The following is a 16765-nucleotide window of genomic DNA, read 5'->3' on the forward strand; positions in this document are numbered from 1 at the left end:
AACCTAAATAATCTACTATTGTTCTTGATTGGAAAGGGAAACCATTGCCAACTAGCTTCTTTTGTCTAATATGCTAACAAAACAAACAAAAAAAAGTCCTAATTTTAAACTTGGTTGAGGTTTTAAATTGCCTAGTAGCTAAAATGGATTTTCATCTTTTAATATATTTTTCCAGAAATTGCATAAGATTGAACTTCAAATTATCCCTTGCAATGTGTTATCCCCAGGTGTGTTATTTTTCTAGGGATTTTGAATAGAGAATAACAAGCCATTTGGATGAGATCACAATAGAAACATAAATTATTTCCTTACCTGTAATTTTATCTTCTCTATGAGGGTACCTGCTGCTCTGTTAGTGCAGTACTGATGTGTTTTCTACCTTTGTCCCAAGCTTCAGATTCCTTTGGTGATTTTCCCCCACTTGCTTACCAGCTTCCACTACCGGCATTTTGAGGTAGTGCACTCACATTTGGCTCCAGGAATACTGCCACAGCTGAGGGAATATAAGACAACTAAAAAACAAGTTAGAATACGGCAGAGCAATATCCAGGCAGGAAAAAAAAAAAAAAGGCTTAAAAACAATGAATCAGTCATCAACTTGAAACACTTTGATCATTTTCCTCTTTCTTTCCATCAATTTAGAATCTCCAAACGAAGAAAAGACTTTCCCTTGTGCAGAGAAAATTAAAGCAAAGTAGTGAGTGCTGACAGAGTAGTGGGTACCCATTTAGAGAATATAAAATTATTTTAAGGGAATCTAATTTTAACTTTCTCCAGTCTGAGTACCCATCACACTATCACTCTAATACAAATAAGAAACAGAAGAAAGGTGGCAGATTTAGAAGATTACAGAAAAATCCCTTTCACCTCTTGTCAGTTCTTAATAGAAGCAAGAAAAGGGAAGATTGAAGAGCTTTCCACCTAAAAGCTGTCATAGATGAACAATTAGGATGATTTCTCACTGCCTAGGGAAAATACATAAGGCCTGGTTCACTAGGAAGTAGTCAGGGTTACAATTGCTCATTCCTGACTAATTCTTGGTTATTAGAGAAAAAGAATGAAAAAGAGAAATCAATCAACTTCCAATTTAAATAAATAAATATACAGAACAGAGAGCAAATCTACCATCTGTGCTTGAAGTAGCATGCGAATGACTAAGTTTCCCTGCCATCCTCTTGAACATCCGACATATATGATCACAACTTCCTGTGGCATTCTTGGAAGCATGCACGCTGATATTAATTCCAGAAAATGTGTTTAACAGTCTTCCTCAGCATTTTCCCCAAACTTGTAATAAGCTTGAAATATCTTCTTGCTTGAGTATTATGGAGATTTCCAGGTAAAAGCTACAACTTCCTATAACTTCTGTGTACTGGGGATTACCTCAATACTGTTTTTTGGATTTCATAGTGCACAGAAAAGACATAGTCTGTGTAAGAAAATAATGAACTCTAGAAATGTCACAAAGGACTGCCTTGATACTCCATTTCATTTGTGTTGTGTAAAGAATCTGGACAGTTCTCCTCATACCTTCATCTTCTCACTATGCTCTGACAAGTACATGACCCAAGACAAGTTAAATATGAACACATCAGAGTAGCTAATCATAATTAGTCACTGGTATTCTAAAATTTCAAGTAGTGAAGAAAAGGCCAAAAGTATCTGAAGGTTGTAGCCTTCAAATTTCAGGAATGTAAGCAACAACTACATGATTTAATGTCAAGAAAGAGGAAAAAGGGCTCTAGAATAGAAATCTCTTGAATGACTCCCAAAAAGAAATTGGCTTTGCCAGCAACCAGCTTCAAAACTGACAAGCTGCATTCTAGGAGAAAGTGTATTCTTCCTTTTTTGTAGGTAATGTTGAACAATAATTATTGGCAACTGGAAGTAGAATTATGCCTTGAAGACGATAAATTTGCTATGCTGTTCTTTCCCAAGATCACTACAAAAAGACTGCAAGGAGGTACAACAGAGGAATCTCAAAATTCTGGAACAGCTACTGTGCATTTGACTAGGTTGGTAATAACACAAGAAAAGTTAACTTCTTTGGTCTTTTGGCAGGGTTATGTTCCTAAACCACAAAGCTTAAACTCAAGATGAAGGAAAAAGCTGCTGTTCTTCTGTCTAGAATTAGTGAGATATTTTCTGGTATTCTCAAACTTGAAGACACACAATTTTTGGACATCTTAAAATATGCAGCTCCATTAAAATTCTTGAATCTTCCATTTGTACTGAGTTAATAGACATAGGCTGCATAGAAACAATCCACTGTTCACTTGATATGATATCCGTCCTTATAAACTGGAGACACCCTTGTGTTCACTTCTGTTTTTAGAGGCCTTACCAAGAAAATGCTACAGGTCACATCACCTAAAGTGTCATGACGAAAGTGATATTTTGTAGCTTTACTCAAAATCTTCACTTCAGAACTCAGTGACATTTCTCACTGCAGATATAGAAGGTACTGAATGCTAGTCATCAGGACTAAAAGATCTGAGAATGAATCATCTGTATGTCCTAATAAAGGAGTAGAAGAAAGCTCAAAGTCTACTTTTAGAACATACAAAAACCCTTGGAGACTTTTCTCTACGTACAACAGTAGTGTCTTTCCTGAGATGAACCAAGTCTTCCTCAGTGTGGAAAAAGCATTGTAAGCTACGAAAACAAGAACAGTTTTGAAAATCTTACAGAAATGAATTTGATGTTGGTCCTCTTTTTTTTTTTTTTTTAAATTATGTAGTAGAGATCAGTCTCTCATTTATTCTTGTCCGAAATACATTTTTTTTCTTCAGTTTGAATAGTCTTTTGATAGGACTGGACTGTCTTCATTATTCTAATTAGGATAATCTGATTCCAGCTGGTTTGAGAGTTTTTCACCATTCCACCACTGACTGTGTATGAATGCTCTGTATGACTGATCTTCTGTAATTGTTATTTATTTTCCATTCATTTTTTTCTGTCCCTGTTAGAAGGCAGAAAAGCAGAACTAAAACAGAGTAGAACATCTGAGGTTTTCTATACAGTCCTAACAAGTAAGGAAATACCCCAAGAAAACTATGGAATTTGGGAGAATTGAAAGTAATACCCTTAGGAGAACTGGGGTCCACCTTCCCACACCCTCATATCATTTCTGCGACTGAACAGAGATGAATAGTTTGTGAAGCTTGTGCCAAATAGAGGCAAGAGTTCTGCATGCAGCATTGGGTAATGGGAGGTTTTAGAATACTCCAGTCCTTCTGAATGAAATGCAATGTTTCTGACTTTCAGAAATGATCCAAAGCCCTCACAGATCACAAAGGTGGGTGTGACAAGGAAGAAGCAGTAGTTTTAGAGCATGCCAGCATCACTCATATGATACTGTCATTTGAATATCATCTTCCTATAATTGTAAGGTACTGCAAACTGACAAAGGTTTGCCATTGCTAAGGCTGAAAAAAGACTGCTAGATATTCAAAGATTCTATCTTACATAGCTCTGAAAGGGCAAAGAGGCTGTAAATGAGAGTAAAAACATCTTTGATTTCAGTGTTATGCCTTTTCCACTTTGTAGAGAAGTGGAGAAAACCAGTAATTTATATATGGCCTTCAGAAGTCATTCTTATTTTTCATTACAGAGGCAGAAAACTATTCTTCAGACATGAGTTTAGTATCTCAAATATGCCAGCAAAGGAAAAACTGGGGAGAAAAAAAATAAAAAAAAATCACAAGTGGAAGTGGAATCTTCTGGGACAAAGGCAGAAAACCTCTCAGCTGGACTGATGGAGTGGAGGATTCCCATGTGGAAGAAAGCAATACTTGCAAAAAATCACCAATTAGTTTATTAATGACATGCAGTTGAATCCATTTATGTTTTTCTTTAACAATGACAGAAATATTTGTTTTTGATTTTAGAGCAATTCCATCAATTTTTAAGTTTTGTAGAAGCTAAAATAATGTTTTGCAATGGATGCTATCTGCAGTCTTACCTTAGAGAAAACTATCACCTCATAAAAATGCATAAACTGTAAGATATATTACTAACACTTTATGAGTGTGAAGAAGGGATTGCAGAAGATTTCATTTCTCATGATATGTTCAGAGAACCTGCTCTTAAAAATAATTAGAATAAAATCTCAGAACAGCTAGAGACAAGACCCAAGGCAGTCCCAAGTAGTACCAGGGACTGAAAAAAAAATCAAGGCAAATTTTCAAACCTTCTAGGCAATTAAATTTTGATAATTCAAAAAAAATAAGAAATATCATTCTGATTTTCAAATTTTTTCTTTTTTAAAGTAATGCATTAACAAGCTCTCTGTGTTCAGAAGCGCTACACATGAATATTGCCCTCATCCAATTCTCTTTTGGTGTTCCTCATTTTCAGACCTTCACATCAGTATACATAGAACTCAACAAAATTTGCGACAGAAAATTTCCTGGGTTGAATATTTGGAATATCTTGACCTGCCCAAGTTTTACTGCCACTTGATGACTTTGCTTTTAACATATCAGACTTTAAATGAAAAACACTTAAAATTTTCCACATTCCTATTTTTATGGGTCTATTTCATTGCTTTCTGGAATGCATTGGATTCATTCTTTTTATCATATTTGAATAGATTTTGGGTGGATCCCATGTTCTACCTCATGATCAGGTCAATAAATGCATCTATATTTATACTGTAAAAGAGGTAAGTAGGAAAGGGAAGAACAAGTTAAGACCAAGTTGGAAACCAGGTCCAGTATGCGACATCATACAGCAATGAATTGCTAACTTTTGCATTACGCTTATGAGTTTCATAGTTCTGTAATTTATTTGGATTTGTGTAATTCGAGTCACGTGCCTGTAAGAAATTTCATTACTGAACTATTAGTTCTGCTTCAAATAAATTGCACAGCATGGTGGACTACCTCTCTTATGCAGTCTTGAGTCAAACTCTCCACATATGCTGTAAGTGGTCTCTTTCACTACCTTAATACTCTTCTTTCTTCTAATCATTATCACCGTAACTTGTTTCTTGTGTCTTTTTGTTTATTTGTTTTTAATACACATTTGTCTCTAGGAAAAAAACTATGATTTGTCAAGACTTTTATACATAAATGGATATAATCAAGCTCTAAGCCTAAACTTGCATCAAATGTAGACTTGTAACAGGAACCTTTTCATAGGATAGAATTAGGCCTGCCAACTTTATGTTAAAGACATAAACCTGGTATTCTGCAGATATTTTTAAGAGATTCAGTGAATTACTTAGCCTTGAAAACTGGTGATTCATTCAAATCTTTTGGAAAGCTACACTTGGGAAACTCTAACGTATGTTGTCCAGAGATGCTAAATATTTTCCTTAAAATGTCGAAGTGTCCAAAAAAAGATTACTGTTTGGACAACCTACCAAAAAATACTGATCCTCAATATGAATGAGTTGTGATAGTGGATCAGAACAATAATCACCAATGCAAAAAGCTAACATGACCCTTGAAAATGTTATTTCCATTCGCAGCTCATTTGTCCCCTGAAACTTGTGTGCATTTTTTAAGAAAATGTAGACATACCATTTATTGCTATTTTAATGACAGATTAGATACACTGGGTCTCTGAGTTAGCAATGAGAAACATGCTGAGACAGCTGCAAATTTCTGCTAGTGACAGATTAGCCAAAGGCATGGAAAGAGATACCATAGCAACAAAGAGCCTGTCACAAGTGCAACCATTCTTTTCCATAGCTAATATTTTGCTACAGTCTGTGCACTTACTTGTATTTTAATAACATCCTTTTTATGAACCACAAAATATAGCTCATCACTGTACCCATATGTGTATTACTCCTATAAATCTTCACCCAAAATTAAGGTAGAAGCTGATGTGTCCATAGACGTAAACTTTGAAGTGAGGCGGGGGATAGAGGAGTTTTACAGCATGGTAGTCTTTTAATTTAATTCCTTAAATAACATTTGAAGAAGTACTTCCTGCAATTATTTACTACTGACACTTGGCAAATCACTGATTTATCCTGTAAGTATTTCAAGTTTGACAGTATTCAGAGCAAAAGGTGAATTGCTTCATGTGATGGGGGTTAGCACTAGTTTTACTCTGAAAAAATGTCACACAAGAAATGCACTGCCTTTTTAGCACAGACTGACTACAATGATACCCCCAGTCTATTGTAAATATCCTAAAATACTCTCTACACAGTGTTTATGAATTTCTGATTTTTCTACTTACACATCATCACCAGTTGTGTTTTTGAAAATTTTGGATGAAAGAGAAGGAATGAAGACATGAGGGAAGAGGCAACCACAATGGCAATATTTCTATCCAACTTTAGCAAAAACAAAAAACAAAAAAGTTGTACTTCCATTTTTTTATGTCTGTTGCTGCTTAAAGAGACAATGCATATGTTGCTGATACAGAGGAGCAGAAATCAACAGCTAACACAGCTGCATTGCCGATGTCAGGCTCAGTTTCCAGAAAAATGTTCCGTTCTTTTCATATCCAAGGATACATTTTAGTTCTCATTTTTTGTGTTGTCTTACTCACATGTTGGTTATGACAGCAGCTGAATCACTGTTAATGCTGCCTTCTGATACCAGGTTTCTTAGTAATTACCATCCTGCCTTCAGCCTTCCTCCTTTGGCCCACTGCAGAGCATTACTGTGTAAAGGTACCTAATGGAAGCACTTTCATTCCTTGGGCTGAAAGCCTTATGAACAGCACGCTTTATAATTTGAAACATAAATAAAATTACTGCCTCTCCCATCAGCAGCTGTAATTAACTTAGAAACAATCTAGCATCTACAAGTGAGAAAGAGGAGACAGTAAAAATATAAGCAGTACTTATAGATAGCAGCAGAATTGCATTGATTCAGAGTAGTGGAATACACATGCTGAACACCATTTCGTTTCATATGTCGGCAGTTGTTATGTTTGGACAGCATACTTCTCTGCTTCCAATGATATTATTAATTTTTTAGTTTGTTTTAAATTCTGGATGTCATAATGCAAAATTAGATTAAATGGAATATTACAAATATCTGACTTCAGACTCTCTCCAGTATTGTTTGAAATGTAGATAAACACTCTCAGTATGGATTTCTCTCCATCCTGGCAATATTTCTGGTTTTGGTTTTTTTTTTTTTTTTTGCATTAGCCATCTATCTCTGGTATTGATTTGGAAAGTAGATTTGGATTTGAAATGTAGATAAATGGACTCAGTATGGATTTATTTTTGGCCATGTAAAACTTCTCTCTTACTTCTCTCTGTTCCTTATATATATATATATTTACAGTACTCTATTTCTAATATTGGGTTGGCATATAGTTACACAGTAATATATTAACTATTGATTTCTTTCTGTTCTGGAGTGTGCTTTTGCCCACATATTAAAAATAATAGCTTGTTTTCAGAGTGACAATTGCAGTTTCTTCTGCCTCTCATAAAAGTGTGGGTGTTAAAGCTATTCCAGAAGTTAGATGCTCATTTCCAAAAGATGGTCCTTTATGACCTGTGTGAAAGTACTGTTAGCACTTGTTCATAGGAAAATATTACTTTGTTCACTTTCACCTTCTAGAGATTTTCAAAGGTTAATAAGAAATGCCTGCTATGCAATGTATCTGATAATTTTCGTTCATTTATATTGTTATTATAACAACAAGGCTGTCCTAAAAGGACATGCACTTGTTACCAATTTCTGATGAATAACAGATACTGGGCATGATGCTCATCACAGTATGATTCACTTGTTTGGCATACATCTGAGTATCTTCAGAGCATGAATGTTTTAGAAGATTCTCTTACACTGTATTGCATTTGACAGTGGCCAAAGCCCAAAGCTTCCCAAACTGACAGAGGACTTAGGATTTTTCAGCTTCCTACTGAAGACCCCATCAAAGAAAGTCTCCTAGACAGCATCTTCTTATTCAACACTAAGCATACAAATGTTAGACATTAAGTTAATGATCAAAGCTTTCCTTCAGAGTTTTTAGGGAGACATAAGCACTTTCTGAAGATAATTCATCTGACCTACCTTAGGACAAAACAGATTGTTCTCCAGAACTGAGCAGTTGTCTCTGATACTAATAAGACAGCCTGGATCTTAGGCTAGACAGTCCTGTTCCAAACAAACACCGGTGAATTCCACTATGAATAGTTTAACCAGAGCTTTGTATTGAATTGTAACTTATTCCACTAGCAGTTCTACCAAAAAAAAATGAAAGTTGAAGGACAAGGTACTGTTTTGCATGAAAAATACCAATACATATTTCCCTACATCTTCATAAAATACCAGTCCACCTTCTCTGAACAGATTCGCAGACTGTGCCTGAACTGCAGCCCAGGGGCACTTCCCCATTCTTAAGCGCAATTTCTTGTCGTATCACAGCTCTGGGATCTGAAGGGAAGCCTCAAGATGCACCACTTCACATGTTTTCCTGCACACCAGATTCTTTAGAAAAGACATCTGGGTTTATGGGTTGCCCAACAGCCAAGCCATGCTCCAACCTAGTCTGAGGGTTGATGCCTGGGGTACCAGGATCCACAGAAGGCATTTCAGGTTGCTCTTTCACACAAGTCACATGTAGCTTCTGGTGCTCCTACTTGAAGTAAACCTGTATCATAAAGACAGTGGACAGTGTGCTGTTCTTACAAACACAAGTAAAGCCTAGCATCTGGATTTGCCTTCGAAAAACCACTACCCTGAGATCTCCAATGTGGAAGAGGTACACTCGTACTGGTGAGAAATAGGAAACAGGATTTTTTTCTTCTTAGATGATCTTATCTAACTGCACAATGTTGCTACCTAGTCTTTGTAAAGGGCTCCTCTTTAATAAAAGTTTAATAAAAATTCATATATTTTTTAATGTCATTGTCTATTTCATGCATACTACTACTATTTTGGGGGTTTCGAGTGATGAGAAAATTCTCGCTTTAGACAGACATTTTTTTGTTTCACAAAGAGGAAAGGAAACACAAGCAAGATAACTTATTGAATGAAGATAATTATATTAGAAAAAGGTTGCGAGAAAAAAAATATTTCAAAAGCAAAAAGACATCTTCAGATTTTTCCCCTTCTCTACAACTTTTGTCATCCTTTAAGGAGAGTAACTTGGCAAAATTTTTGTGTTTATTTTGCAAAACTTTGAGACTAGCCATACAGAAAAAAAATTCATTTACTTCCTTCTCAAAGGTTTTTCAGTCCTCAGGAAAATGCTGCAACGTCCCTGGTAAATCTGAGTTATGCACATAAGCACTTCATAATTCTATTAATGAGTTTCTGAACATCTTCTTTTGTTGTGGTATAATGTTCAGGAACACAAACATATAATTCTCTACATGAAATCATTAGCTAAATTGCCATTCCCTCTTCTCTCCTTCCCCTACTGCAGGCTACATAGGCCCAAAATAGTCAATTCTAAACCAGAATTAGTTTACTCAGTATTCAGTTTACTCACAAACATGCTCCCCATCCCAGAATTCATTGCTTTTCCACGGTTAACTCCTAACATCTGCATCTTCCATTAGTATGCAGAGAAATTAGGAATATAGTTTAATCTCTCCATACTACTTTATTCTGCATTAATAAGGTAAATAATTGCTATCTGATTTTTCTTAACATTTGAATTCTGAGTACCATAAAATTCATACTATTTCTAATCTTTTATTGATTTGTAAATGTATTCGATCCTTATTTATCTAAACAAAGTACAAAAACACAAGTAGACCGTATATTTAAAAATAAATCAATTTTCTTCCATTATTCACATAGGCTTGTTGCTTAGATTTTTGCTTAACATAAGTATCAACAATTTGGCATCATCATTCTTTACAGTGATGCAATTAAATATTCAAACAGATGTGGACAAGAAAAATGTCTCCTTCCTATTACTGGATTAATTCTACTGTAATGCTTAGTTATTAACAGCTTGTGGAAATCTAGGTGCTGCTTTTGAATCTGGTATCCTGTAGCTGAGAAGATAGCACTTCACCAGTTAATTGGGTTACTTTTTGTGCTCATGAAGGAGGCAAAATTACAGAAGATGTTTGGAGATGAATATAGACCTAATACTTTCCTAGACCCTTTCAGGAAAGCTTTCACAATGCTTTACTATAGTACACTTAAATCACCTAAGCTGTTCCGTTCCTTCATTTCTTTATGCTTTTACATTATACATGATAATCACATATGGGTTATTTCATTTAACAGTTGGAAGGATATTTTTCATGTCTTCTTAATACTGACTCTCTGAAGAATTCTTCTTTATTTTTCTTTAGAAAGAGTTTTGAAACCTTAGAGCCGTTTAGAATTTTTCCTGTTATTTATAGACTTGGGAGGCCAGAAAGAGGAACTACAAAAATATTATATTCACTACATATTAGGGCAAAATACTTGCTTTTGATAACAAGCTACTCTTACTACAGTCAATTGCATTCTTAATAGCAATGTATATTTTTTCTGGGCATCATAATGATATCTGTTAAAATTCCAGAAAGACATAGAGCTTCATTTCCCTATCATCACTTCTCAAGGACTGAGACCAAGTCTCAGCCAGTAATTTGAATTCAAATTTGAGAACATCTCAAAACAGTATTGCATGTCTGCGAAATTAAGAAGGGGGAAACACATAGTATCTGGACAAACTACAAGGCAGAGCAAATGGCAGGGGATTTAAGGTGATTAGTTTTTTTCCTCTTAGTAGTTGCAGGTTATGGTGGCCATTGTACTGAATCAGTGTGTCTAATAGCTGGCTTTTTCACAGCATCACTTCTGAGGAGCCATGAAGTGAGTCCTGAGGATTGCCACTATCCACGGAGAACAAGGAAAGGCCAACTCCTGCAAAGAGCCAGACCTGTGTGTCTGTAGCAGAGGCATGAGCCCTTCAGGACAAGAGCCTTAGGCTTCTAGAGATTCCTAGGGGCAGGCATAACTTCATAACCTTGACAGAAGAACCTATCTTTTGACAAAATGTGAAGAAATATCCTCAAAGATGTTCTTATTGATATCTCCCTATTTTGTGATCGTTTTTATTTTTTCTACAGGAGGGTAATCCAGAGCCACACTTTTACTTATAAGCTTGTTAAAAACATTAAATATAAAATGGCATGCATTCTTGAGCACTAATGGTGTCATATATAATGCAGTAGTAACAAGGACAAATTTCAGAACATACACACACTTCTTTTCCTATTTCTATTGCTGTTATTACATTTTTTTCTAGTTCCTTTCCATTGGATTACACATGCACACACCTTTTATGTTCATATAATCAGATATGCATTAGCATGTACTAAGTTAGGTGTACTAAGTCAGGTGGGCAGCATTCAAGCAAGGTTAGCTTCAGAAGAAATACATTTGACAGACGATCTGGGAGCAGAACAGTATATCAAACACTGAGGAAGTAACCTTCCTTCAAAGAATGTCAAAATGGCAAAAGACTTACGCATACAGAAACTGAGACATGCAGATCTCTCTGTGGAATAAAATGTAATTCAGCCAGCACATACTACATTTCACTACAACCAAGGTGTATCAGAAATTTAGTGCCTACACAGGGAAGATTTTATTCAAATGATATAAACACTCAGATACACCTATGTAAACAATGTACTGGCAAATTATAGCCTGACACCACAATTACTAAATATGTATAAGCAAAACAGTTGTCATGTATGGATGGAGGAGTGGAGAGGTGAAGGTGTTTATGCCTATACACATGCATATGTGTCCTGCAGGAGCATTTGTGATGTTTTATGTGGATATAGAGCTGTTGATCCTGTAGAGATACAGTTCTGAAGTTTGAGGAAGTTTGAGAACTTACTGCTTAACTGCAGAATTTGTTACTCTAGTATTGATAGGCACTAAAAACTGGGATGACATAAGGTTTACTTTGTTTTCAGGCACTGTGTACAATTAATGTTAGATTTACTTTAGATAATCTAATTTTGAAACAGTAATATAAAAAAGTGTCAAATGGGCGAAAGGAGTTTACTGAAACTGAAAGTTTTGTAGTTAATCAGTCATACAAGACAGAAAGAACCAGAAGATTCTCTTATAATTGCATATCAAATGCTTACCACGCCTAGCAGTTTCTACATTGAAACATGGTAAAGCCATGTTATTGATTAAAATGTACTTGTCTGTAAACAAAGAGCTCAGCACAGTGTACAGATTTTGTTTCACAAAGAAATATGTATCAGATTATAAAATGGGATCATTATCAGTTGCTGAAAAAGGTGTCAACTCTATCATCTCCACTGCTCACCTGAGGTGGTCTGGCACACTGCTTACCATGATGAAGCAACTGCTATGTATGCTGAGGCAAGTGTGCAGGACCATGAAGTCCATTCCCAGTACAAGTCTCTTCCCACACATCTTCGCTCTTCTCAGCTAATGTCTTCCATGTGTACCCAATCTCCTGTGCACGTTTTTTACCTGTTTGTAGCATGTAAGGTTGGTTTCATACCTACCCTAGTTGTTTTTACTTTATTCCCGGAGGAACAGCTCCATCCCTTACGATCTGGAAGAACCTTACATTCCTCCCCTTCAAGACATGGTTGCATGTGGCACCACCATTTCTGCTCCACTATTGAAGCTGCAAGAGAAGAAAACAACTACATTTGCATGTTCTTGAAATTGATATTTTAATATGTCATTACATTGCATGACTTCTTTTATTTTCCAGGAAAATGTTGGAAATATATTAACTGACATTTACTCTCTGATTTGCAGCCAGCTCAGAATCTTCACAAGAAATGACGCCTCAATTTGCACAAGGTGCTACATATTTCAAAGACAATCTCTTTACTACGTGTTTTTTTTTCTAATTTACTGCAGTTCAGAAAGTAATTTCACAGCATTCTTTCCAACTTTCATTTTCTCTCGCTCAGCCAGATTTCAAAGTTTTAAGCAGGCTCTTTTCTTTTGAGTTAGTATATTTTGCCTGATCTACTCTACAGTCTAGCACAGGCTGATTAAATATATTCCCCAATGATGACATATTTACAGTTTCTCTGACAGCCAACAACATATCGACAGTAAAGAGATCATGGAAAGGGCGAATCTATTCTGTTCCTCTTTCAGAGAAATAGAAGTGAAAAATAAGCTAGTATTTTCCCAATTAAAACATATGAATCGATGCCGGATTTGTTAAATAAAACATTAATACTGTACAATGAACAGAAAAAATACTGTTGGTCTACAGAGACTTTTTAAAAATAACCAGAATTGTGTTATCTTTGTTTGCTTGTTTAATGCTTTATGATGAAGAGAAATATGAAGTGTAAGACTGTAGCATATGAAAATGACATGCTCATGTAGACTTTGTGTAAACACTTTTAATTAAGTGAATTTCATACAGTGCTGAAGGCACTCTGTTGGTTAGGTCAAATTTTGCTTCTCAAGAGGTCTCCTTCACTAGTATCTAATAATTTCACTTAGCATTTCCACAGAGTAATAGCATTTAATTCATTTTTCCCATCATCCTCCCATTCACCTTGGGCTTGCCCTTCAAAATGCAGAAGCCTTCCTCTTCTTATTTTAAATACCTAATTGCAACAGAGTGGGTTTTTTTATGTCTTTAAGGCATCAAAATTCTCTAGGAACATGCAACAAAAGGAAGTAAAAGAGGAAGTCGCACCATCAACACAAGAAGGAGCTGCCCTGGTGGTACCTGCTACCTGCCCAGGGAAGCAGGAGCACTTCACTGTCTGTGATCTTTCTTCTATCTTGTTCTTATTGCAACATCTGTGGAGTGCCACCACTTCACAGGTCCCAGTTTTAACATGGTGAGCTGTGAAAATAAGAAGACAGGCAATTTCATAACACTGTGAGGTAACATCGTATTGTTTGAGGGTACTTTTTTTGTTTTTCTTTAATTAGAAATGCATCAAACTTGGATCTGTAAGGCAATCTGCCATGCATGAAACTAGAATTACAATGGTACTAACAGTAGATTGTAAAGTTGATTTCTTTTCCAAATGTAGTGTAACTATCTCAGGCAGAAAATGCTGGGTAAAGAAAAGCAATTGGAGAAGGCTGCATTCAGAACTGATCCAGTGAAGTGGAAAGCAGAGACATTATAAAACTAATGTACAAAATATATTAATTTCTGGACTTCCAAAAGCAGCTGCATATTTCTACCAAGGTTTTTATTCTTTTCCCTCAGGGCAAGACCTTGGAAGGGAAGTGTATCAACTTTAAAATTCATACATATGCATATGTTTTCAGATTCTGTGTGTCCAGAGTTTATGTCCAGGGCAAACGTTCATAAGTTCTCCCAAAACCTTCATGCAAATGGTCATAGAAGAGCTGGCAGGATACAGGGAAAGCCTTGAAAATAGGAAATGGAAAGGGAAAAGAAAAAGATAAACAGAAAATAAAGAGAAAGAAAATGGAAAAAGAAAAGAAAAAGGGAAAAAAAAGAAAATGAAAGAAAAACTATTAAGGAGTTGCATTTTAAGTGTCTGCATGGCACTGCAAAGGAAGTCTGGAAACAAAGGAAATCAAAGGTTTTCAAACCCAGATGACAACAGCACAATCTTCACTATCCCCATGCTGTTCTAACCAATGCCACTGGAGTCCTGTGAGAGGACTGATGTGGCAAGATTGGTAAGAAAACCACCCTTTGGGTTGAGCAGCCAGTTCTCAAAGGATCTGGAATTCATAAAAATAATTTTATCAGAGAATGCAGTGGTAAAGAAAAAGAAAAAAAAAAAAGGACAGCATTTCTGAAGATAATTGATTTCCATCAGAAGGAAGAGGAAGAAATCTGTAACTGGCAATGATCTATAACACCATACAGGGAGGATTAGGAATTGTACAAAGCAACAGTTGCTTTGGCACTCCCTCTATTTCTTCTTCTAGTCAGCATTTGGATGCTCTGTGCAAAGCCAGTACACTCAATGGTTCAAGTGCCTTTTATATCCCAATGGCAAAAGTGAGTTTCCACATGGAGAAAACCCTACCAAGGGACTTTCAGGACCCCAACACTGACCACTGGATCTACTCAGCTGTTATTACACAGCTCTCAAAAGGGCTGAAGAAGCAAAACATATCTGATGTAGAATATGGCCCCCAAGAATGTGCCTAAAGACAAAAGCCACAGGCAGTAATTAGACTCTGGGTCTTCATTAACAAAACATAAACTACTAAACAATTCGTTCAGGCAATTATGCATTTTTCAGTAGAACAAAGTCCACTGAACAGCCTGTGATTTTTGTAGTCACTCACTGCATCTTGCTACATCAGGTTGCATTATATTCATCATATCATGCTGTACTACATCTGAAATGTCATAACACAGTGAAAATGATTAACCCATGATTCATCTCACTGTGCTAAACTGAAATATAACACCCACACCAGAAATCTATGAGAAAAATATGTCATATACATGATATATAAGAGAACAAACATGAGCTGCTTTTGTAAATTCACTTTCATTTTTATTTTGATAGGCAATTACACATTTTATACCCACACATGCTAACAAAAATTCACCGTTTTGTGTGCTATTAAATATTCATTTAAAAAACAGACATTGAATCTAAAAGATAATGTAAATTTAGTGAATTTCTTCCCACTTAATTTTTCACTATATTAGTTTTCAGTCCTTATTTGTACTGCAGTGTGTCTCAATGATCCTGAAATGTTGTCCCTTCAGTCTCTCATTAGGTAGCTTTACACAGCTTTACCAAATTTCCAGAAATGCAATAATATACCTGCAAGGAGAAATTACTGTGTACATCAATAGCCATCTGGAATGGAATCCAGTTAAAAGAGTTGTTAAGAGCTTTGAAAGAAAAGTTCATTCTGAAACAAAACTTTTGAAAGACTCACTTTGTACTAATTAGGAAGAGGAAACTGGTCATTTAAAGGCTCTTATTGGACAAGACTATAATTAGAAGAAATGGTCACTTTCACATACAACACAGAAAAACATTTCAAAGGGTAAAGAACTGTGAAAAAGGAATAGAATAAAAAATAACCACGTATGACTGAGAAGGACCTGTCATTATTAAAATTGTTTTTAAATGTTGTAGGTATAAAACCAAAACAACCAAACAGGTATATATTAATATGTGTATAACATATTTCAATAATTGAAAATCTAGGCCAACCATCCTCTAGTTTCTGTTTACCATCTAGAGTATGCTAGGAAATTCCCTGAGAGGAAATGCAGGGATTTCAGCTCCTTATACTATCACATAATTAAGTTTGAACTCAGTAAGTACAGTATCTGTCACATTCATGTGAAATGAAAGCCTCTGTGCAGTAGATAACGGATTTCCCACAACCTAATACAAATAAACCTCATTAAGCCACTGAAGCATTCCACAAGAGGAGACGGTATTTTGGAAGACTCACAGTTTGGTTTTGTTCCTTCTTCTCTGAGTACAGACTTCAAAGCATGTTGCTTGCTTTGCAGAAAATGTTTGAGGAACCGAGTGCCATTTCTGGAATCTTTCAGAAATTCATTATTCAGAACCACCACAAACACTCAGTTCTCCATCCTCTGCCAATGCAAGTAATCCTGCCTGAAATCAATGTGAAGGACTGAAGAAAGAGACTGAGAGATACCTGTGTGTACAGACTGTGAAGTTTCCCTGATGATTACATATAATATACATATATATTATGTTTCAGAAGGTGTACCACTGCAATATGAGAGTGCAACTTGGAAAACAGATATAATCATATCTTACCCATTAATGGTGTATCCTGTAATTAGCCTGCCACTTTTACAGCTTTTTTTCATGTAGTGAAATTGTCAATAGCTATCTCATTAAACAGTGTAA

General features: G+C 35.8%; 1 protein-coding gene across 3 annotated transcripts in view; it reads right to left on the reverse strand.

Moving 5' to 3' along the window:
• FAM19A2 (family with sequence similarity 19 member A2, C-C motif chemokine like) overlaps positions 1–16765 on the reverse strand; it is a 183375-nt gene that overhangs the window by 12461 nt on the left and 154149 nt on the right. For 2 of the 3 annotated variants that reach the window (XM_021385044.1, XM_021385042.1), the window contains exons 3-4: positions 13606–13758; positions 12437–12561 (exon numbers count right to left, since the gene is read on the reverse strand). In XM_021385044.1, coding sequence (XP_021240719.1) covers positions 12437–12561; positions 13606–13758 — 278 coding nt within the window. Of the gene's footprint in view, positions 1–312; positions 12562–13605; positions 13759–16765 lie in introns of all 3 variants that reach the window. The other variant, XM_021385043.1, reaches the window with a different exon arrangement.

The sequence above is a fragment of the Numida meleagris genome, chromosome 1 (genome assembly GCF_002078875.1).
Source record: "Numida meleagris isolate 19003 breed g44 Domestic line chromosome 1, NumMel1.0, whole genome shotgun sequence".
NCBI lineage: Eukaryota > Metazoa > Chordata > Aves > Galliformes > Numididae > Numida > Numida meleagris.